The following is an 8,189-nucleotide window of genomic DNA, read 5'->3' as shown; positions in this document are numbered from 1 at the left end:
AAAATCCAGAGGATTTGTTTGGTTGGGTTTTTTAAATAGAGCACGATTGGAATGCTTCAAAAAAGGGTACTAAGTACACATATGTTTAAAACGCTGCAGGCCCTTGCCCAAAATGACCTCAGCACCCACATAAATCCTGATTTGACTGAGAAATCAGTCCAGGCTGAGCTCACTGTGATTTCAGGGATTTCTGAAGGCAAGTGAAGAGTTGTCTGTGTTTCTGAGTAAACAATTGAACAAAGTTTTAATTTGTTGGTCTCCATATTCTGACATTTTAGGATTCTTCATTCCTTTGAAGAATATCTTTTCTGTTAATCAGCTTATCTAAAGTGTGCAAGAGAGATTTCAGCCAAAGGGTTGATATATTAGTTCTTTGAAATAAACAGAAGCATGTAAAATACCAAAAGTTTTTATATGCTTCTGTTTATTTCAAAGAACTAATATGATGCTTTTGATTCCCAAGATGCATCTTGAAACTTACATTAGGCCATTTTCAGGTTGAATATTAGAAGAAAAGGAAAAAAAGGGTGAATAGCTAAAGGTCTCTTAGTTTTCATTAAAGTAGTATTTTTTAAAAAATGCTTTATCTGAAGCAGAATGATTTGGGATGTATTTACTCATTTCCAGACAAAACTTTCAGTGAAGCATGAAAAATTTCAGCCCAGGACAACAATTCATAGTGTATATATAAAAGCTACAGAACACTATTCTTAGCTTTTCTAGCTTAAGGTGGCAAGTGCTGCCTAGAGGTACCAATAAAAAAAGTTTCTTTTCTCATTCCGACCTCCTTGCAGACCTTTCAGGCTTTTAATGGTCTGATTTGTAACACGAGTTACAGTTATCAATGTTTCTCTATATTACAATTTTACTCTCATAGACTGGAGGAACTGGCTGAGATTTGTGCTAATTATGACATTCCCCATATTGTCAACAATGCATATGGAGTTCAGTCTTCAAAATGTATGCACCTCATCCAGCAGGTAGGAGCTGTGTATTTCCAATAATAATTTTCTTAACAAGTGTAAGTAAATCTCTGACTGTGGTCAATGCTAGCAAATTTTATCAGGTGTTTCACAGCTTTAAGGCTAATTCCATGCATGTCTGATATTTGAACAGTTTTCTGAGAAAGCAGAGCAGAGGGAAATAGAACTTAAAAATAATATTTTTAATTTCTATTTTGTGCTTTTTATGTAATAAACTCAAATTTATTTAGGTTTTGTTTATGTTTAAGTGTCTTTTAAACTTGTTGACTAAAAATAAAATATGGATCATGCATGAATAGGGACTAAGCCTTCAACAGAATGTGAGTTACAGATTTTCAATTGAAGGTACAGCAAAACTTTATAGATGTTGTCACTGTTAAAATACTGTCAGCACAGAGAATGGCTGATGAAACTGGATTAAGTTGATTGTTACGTTTGAAAAAGTTTTATTTCTGTTGCTGTCTAGTTTGAAGAGGAGGTTGTTTAATATCTAAGATCAGCCATGAAACTGAATTCTTGTGCTTTTGCTCATCGCAATGTACATGCACTGTTTCTTCAATACTTCTCTTTTCTCTCTGTTGCCCATATCAAAAGAATAGGGGGACATTTTTTTTAACAGGATCCGGGAGATCCTGAACTCTTATGAATTTAAAATATGCTGATAATATATTTTTTTTCTAATTAAGAAGACATTATGTTATTAACTGGGCACAGACCAATGTGGTATATAGTTATGGCAGGAAGATCATGTTGGCATTTCTGAATCTTGAGAGACTGAAGGAATTGGACAAAGCTTGAAGTCATATGTGAAATAGAAAATGACATATGCTTTATTTCTTATGTACTTGCTGCACGTTTATTCTTTTTATCTCGCACTTGTTTAGGGAAACTCTAACATGAAGGGGGCTGTGGAACTGCTGAGTTTTACTGCATAAAGTATACCTTTTCAGACTATAAAGCCTCAAATAGAACTGTTACTGTGTTGGTTTCTGTGTTTTTTATTGGCTTCTTGATAGGTTGTTTGGGGGTGTTTTTATTTGTTCTTTGGTTATGCAAATGTATACATTCGAACTCCGACTGGTTTACATTCATTTACAAAAAATTATTTCCTGTGATAGAAAATGTACTGTCTATGAAGAAGCAGTTAGTAATATGTAAATGCTGAGAATCGTGTGAACAGAACTTGCAGGACTATCACAAGGAAGAGCTTTTGAGACCATTTCATTTGTCACGCTTTTTCTTAGGTGGTCTCCTGTGAATTAAATCAGATGACAGCTGCTGACATTCATCTTCCCATCAAAAAAATGAAAACTTGGGAGTGCTTCTTCCTATCTCCTATGCGCTAAGCTATTAAAACATAGAAATAATAACTGTGGTTTAGTTAGATCTGAGGTTTTTTCCCCCTCTTTTCACCATAGGTACTAACTGTGTTTCTATTTCTTGGGTTTAGTTTGTAGTACTTTAATATGTATGTTCTTCAGTATACTTTGGAGGTTCTGTTACACTGCATACTTTTTAATTGTACGGTTCACAGTAGCATATTACGGAAATCGAAGCTCTGCCACGGAATCTACATTTTTCCTTTAAGAATATCCGAGTGGCTGGCTGTTTTAGTTTCTGGGAAGTCAGGAAATCAGCTATAGGGAGTTACCTGGATCTTGATTTTGCAAGGAGCCTTACAAGAAGGAGTATTGTCACAGCCCACTTATTTTAATGCAAATTTATACATGTATCAAGAAGACTCTTTTTCTTTGCTAATTCAGCTGTTAGCTATAGCCCTTTACTGTGAGAATCTGTGAAACGTTTTGGGTTGTTCAGTTTTAACTGTATAATTCCCATTAAATTCCAGGGATTTCTTTTTGGTTGTTGTTGAAAATAACTTCACTTAGACTTGCAGGAGCTAAAATAAATATTCTAAATCCCAGCAAAATGGGGATTTGTAAGGTACTATGTAAGCAGGCTGTGGTAATAATAGTGAGCAATGCGAAGAAGAGGTAATACTATGATGTTTAATTTTTCATCACAAATACAGTATCTGAGAGAGTTTCAGGAAATATATTTATTTCAGTTACATTGCTGTGCAATTATAATGCTATCATGTGTTTCCTTTTTCCTAATGTATTTTGTGCATTTTTTTTTTATTATTCCTTTTTGACAAAGGGTGCTCGAGTAGGCAGAATAGATGCTTTTGTTCAGAGCTTGGACAAAAATTTTATGGTTCCAGTAGGTGGTGCTATCATTGCTGGCTTCAATGAGTCCTTCATTCAGGAGATCAGCAAAATGTATCCAGGTAACTAGTTCATGGACTGATTTCATCCATACAAAATACCTGCAGAAAACTTGATTATCAGCTTTCTTTCACACAAAATTTATTTTTGCCAATTTAATCTGTATATTGCTGCTTTTCTTTTTCCCCCCCAGGAAGAGCATCTGCGTCTCCTTCCTTAGATGTCCTCATTACACTTTTGTCTCTCGGTACCAGTGGCTACAAACGGTTACTGAAAGAAAGAAAGGTAAGCTTTTTGGTAAGCAGCACTTTCTGTAAGTTAGCTGTTAACAAAGTCTTGTTCAAAACTGCTTTGTGTAGTAAATCCAGTTTCTGACTAGAAAGCCTTTGAACTTCTGGGCTCACAGTTCTGAATCTGGAAAGGCATTAATATATAATTACTTCTTGGCTAAGAATGAATAAACATGATTTCCATGTTTTTTTCCAAACCTGAGTCCTGTACTGTCTTGTACAGTACTCACATTTGCTGTTCTAAAGTTGAATAATACAGTTGAATTTTGCCCACACAAGCTTAATCTGAGAACTACTGTGCTGTGCTGTGTTATCATGGTCACACTGCTTGCAGGACTAAAGCATGAGGTCAGACACTCAGCGGTTACCCAGGGGTCTCTGCTCTTCTTCATTTGGCCTCATTGTGCCTTTGTGCTATGATAGTGTTTCATTAAGAGTTTGTGTTACACGTTCTCTGGAGAATCACAGCTCTGGTTAGGTTATAACTACTGTGCCACAAAAAGAGAAGAATACTGTCAGTTAAGGTAATAATCTAGATACAGAGCTAGGTTTCTTCTCTGCCTCTCACAGACTGTGCTTTATGTTGGGTATAACTGCATTGTGTAGACATTCAAGTGGTCTAAGACTGGAAGCTGTACCTCTGGAGTTTTCCTTAATTCTGGATATAGTACAGGTCTGATTTTGCTATCTCTATATATTAACACTGAGGATTCTTTTCATAGAGAATTTTAGGTAAAAAATGCTGTGAATTAAGTACTATTAAGTTAATAGTTTTAAATCATGCATGATCCGTTCCATTATTTTGTTTGGTTCCAGTTGTTTCCTGCTGGTAGCTTGCCGATGCCTCTGATTACCTGGAACGACAATAGTGCTGGATGCTGTGACTTGTTTCTTGCTGCCTGTAGAGGTGTCCAGAAATTCGGTACTGAAATTGAGAATCCATAGGAATAGGTAGACTATAGAAAACTAAACCAGCTTAGTGGCCTAACGACAACTAAGGAGTGATCTGAGCAAATGAAGTGAAAACATGGCTTAGGAAACACTGACCACTTTTGCCACTATTGCAGTACAGTTTCAAATGCTTTATTTTGGACTGTTGTAGGTATTGCCATGTATGGTTTGTATCTTCATTAAAAACAAATTGTATTTTTTCCCCCTTCACTTCCATCTCCAAATGAATCTCAAGTGCATTTATCGTGTCTTCTGCAAAGTTGATTTTTATGTTAGATTTACGCACTGGAAGCAAGTACATAATGGGCAGTATAAATATTCTCCAAGTCATAAATAATAATTCTTTCACAAATAAAATCTCTTAATGAATAGCTGTATATTTTGAATCATGTCATTTTCTGGGAAGTAGAATTCTAAAGTGAGTAAAGCATTATATTTTAACAACCTCAGGTCTTTATTTCAAATGGGAGTATACTCTATAAACACAGCCTTATATATGGTGTAAATATGTTTCTTTTATTTGATTTGCTGTAGAAATAGAAATATTTTTTTTGCTTAAACCTCTTTGTTCCTGAATTGTAAAAATGTAATAGTGATAGTTTATTGTCTGTGCTCTGTGAAAGCAGAAGCAGAGCTATTAGGTTCCCAGCAGGAGCTATTTATAGCTTGACATTGAGTACTCCTTTCTATATTGGTGCACTACACCTACTCACACAAAAAGTCAGCTATAAAAAACTTGAAGTATTTTTTTTCTTTCTCTTTTTACCTTATCCTCATTCACATGGGTGTAACTTCAGGTTATTTGAGCTCAAGCCAGAAGACCAGAGTATTACTGAGAAGAGATTAATCTCACACAACCAAGGAAAGAAATAGTCTGCCCGGTTTTTCTTTTGCATAGATGAACTGTTTAATATAGGAAGGGAAGAGGTTATATGAGGGGGAGGAGCATGTTCATGGAGTAGGATTTTCTGACAAGCTGACGGTGGTGGAGTGTGCAATTGTCCAAGAGTATGAGATTATATGTTACAATACGAAGTAGTAAAATCGTGCAGTGGCTCTGAAGACAAAAGAGCAAGGGAGTATCACATACATGCTGTCCAAGTGTCTGAATAAAGGTGGCCATATATGAAAGCTTAATAAGGAATGTTTTCAACAGTCATATTTAGTCTTGATGTTTCTAGAGAAAGGATGGAAGAAGACCACTAGCAGTAATGTTCTCTCACTTGTTCTAAATTTTCAGTATTCCTTTTTATATGTTTATGTGGTGTTTAGAAGAGGTTTTTTCTGATCTCATAAGGGGATTCTAGGTCCTTTTGTAATGCAGACAATGACAGCTGATCCATAGTCAAATTTGTTAATATCTTTGCTTTTGAAGAACTTACAGTATTATGTAAAGGTTATGGTTTTGTAGCGACTCCTTTGATTTCCTCAGTACAGTTTATGTTGTGTCCCATATTCTGCATTACCAGGTCTGAAAACTCTCTATTTTCATGTATCTCTGTGTGTGTGTGTGTCTGAACTAGGCCACGTGTAGCAACTATAGTGGTTGCACTGTGTAATAGCATAAACAGTAGACTTCAGTTGTCACCTCAGAATTGATGGAGAGCAGGGACCTTACATTCAGGACTCTACACAGCAGGTTTAATATATTTTCAAATGTGGTCCCTTTAATCCATTTAACTGATTATTATACTGATATTATTGAAGAGGTGATGGCTTCATTTTGTTTTCAGCAGTTATAGATTTCCTCATTAGACTTTCCTTAACAATCTAACAATCAAGATAATTCTAATTTTCATAAATGTATTTCTGTTTTACTTGGGACATGATGGAGCTTTTTATATCTGCATCCATCTGTCTGTATACTTTCTAAGAGTGATTAACTGGAGTCATTTTTATGTCCTTATGGAGTATTATCTAAAATATTTAAAATCACACAGTGGGAGGAAATTGTTTTGGTTTTACAATTCAGTAGAATACTGAGTTTATGCTTCATGGTTTATCATTGACTTAATTATTCTGATAGGAATAAATTATTTGTACAGTTCAGTGTGAGTTTACATTGCTGCTCTACTTAAGATTGGATTTAAGAATAATAGAAAAGCCATTTAATGCTGGATATTAAAAATTTTAAAAGTCAAATATTTTTACAACAAGACAGACATTTGTTACTCCTCTTGTTTTGTCTAGTCAGTTTTCTACACTATAGTTTGTCAGATGTGTGGGAATGTTGCAGAATTTTTCTCATGTAGAAGAAAAAAATTTAGAGTGGCTGGAAACAAGACAGTTTAACTGAACATAATCATTATTTTAAATGGTGTCGTGTAGTTAAGCAAGTGCCAAGTGTATATAGAAGCTTCAAAGAGGTCTGCATACTTAAAGCACGTACTGGAGAGGTATGGCCCACAAGGAGCCTGAACTCAAGGTCTTGCAAGTGCTGAAGAGAAAATGAGTTGACCACTGTTGTTAAGAAAAACTTAAAAATTTTTAAAAATTTAAAAAAAATTTAAAAAATGAATGAGGTGATTGTCAGCATTAGTGTTTGTTTCCATGTCAGATTGGCAAGACTTACTAGGAAGTTTCTGTTAGGTTACTTTTATATGATACAAAGATCTAAAGGGTCCATAATTAATTTAATATTTTTAAAACTTTCCAGTATATTACAAAGTTCTTGATCTTGCAATGCAAGAAAATCTTTGTTTGAGGGTGTGCAGTATATGTAGGTATCTCACACGTATGCGTATTTTCTGTTGTGTGTTTGGCTGCATTTCAAGAGAGTAGAGTAACCCTTCAGCTTGGGCTCTCTGGGGCATGTATGAACAGGTCTCCATGCTCAGCACTGCTGCCTCACTCTGTCTGCATGAGGTGGTTTGTCAAGTGCCACCAAGTGGTCAGATCACAGGTCAGATGCAGCTGGTCAGTCATACCCAAAGCAGAGGAGAGGCTGTGATGGCTGCACTATAAACAACTGCTGTTGCAGAGTGATTTCAGTGAGACCACATCAGCCTCAGGTACAGCATATGTGAGTTGGCAGTCTGTATCTAGTGCAAAGAGATTGTAAAATTACTCTTCTGCAGTGTCTTCTTCAGTGCCATAAGCAGCTATTTGGCTGTTCTGTGAGGACAACTCATCTTTTCAGATCAGAGTGAAACAGGGAGGAAGGCAGAGTGTTACAGACTCAGAGCACGAGCAAGTCAGGGGGTTAGAACTGGCTAGGATAGTTTCAGCCACACCCAAAAGGTTTTCTGGCCTTCATCCGTTGTCTCCGTCACCTGATATAGGACTACTGGCGTATTTAGTACCCCCATCTTCTTCTTTTTCTCTGGGGTTACTGGCTTTTTCCTAGCTTGTTTCCCTCAAGTTGTTTTCATTTGGAAGAAGAACAGTGCCTATCACAATGGAGCAACAAATGAAGTCACCTGTATTAGTGTAGGTTCTATAGAAAATAGTTTTATAATGTAAATACAGTATGATTCAAATATTTTTAATAATCGTTACAAAACTTCTTGAAAACATTGTTTGTATACATGTGTTAAAGTAGGTCATTTTGTGCAAATAATTGAGTTCATTTAGCCCTTTTCATGAATACACCATGTTGACTTGTTCTCTGTATTTTTTGAGGTATTTTATTGTTTTAGGTGCTAGAGAGACCAAAAGAAGTGCAAGATATTTCCACACAGTTTAGCATTCACTTCACTAACATGGTGAGGTCTTGTGATAAGTTTCTGAGGGGAAAG

The 8,189-nt window shown here is 35.8% G+C and overlaps 1 protein-coding gene across 1 annotated transcript in view; it reads left to right on the top strand.

The window, feature by feature from the left end:
• SEPSECS (Sep (O-phosphoserine) tRNA:Sec (selenocysteine) tRNA synthase) overlaps positions 1 to 8,189 on the top strand; it is a gene marked incomplete at its 5' end in the record, with an annotated part of 25,871 nt that overhangs the window by 11,181 nt on the left and 6,501 nt on the right. Inside the window, 3 exons of the mRNA XM_010146037.1 lie at positions 878 to 980; positions 3,144 to 3,273; positions 3,405 to 3,496. Coding sequence (XP_010144339.1) covers positions 878 to 980; positions 3,144 to 3,273; positions 3,405 to 3,496 — 325 coding nt within the window. The remainder of the gene's footprint in view (positions 1 to 877; positions 981 to 3,143; positions 3,274 to 3,404; positions 3,497 to 8,189) is intronic.

The sequence above is a fragment of the Buceros rhinoceros genome, unplaced genomic scaffold, assembly GCF_000710305.1.
Source record: "Buceros rhinoceros silvestris isolate BGI_N320 unplaced genomic scaffold, ASM71030v1 scaffold2632, whole genome shotgun sequence".
NCBI classification, from domain to species: Eukaryota; Metazoa; Chordata; class Aves; order Bucerotiformes; family Bucerotidae; genus Buceros; species Buceros rhinoceros.
Note: the sequence above shows the minus strand (reverse complement) of the source record. Positions and strands in the feature narration are given on the sequence as shown.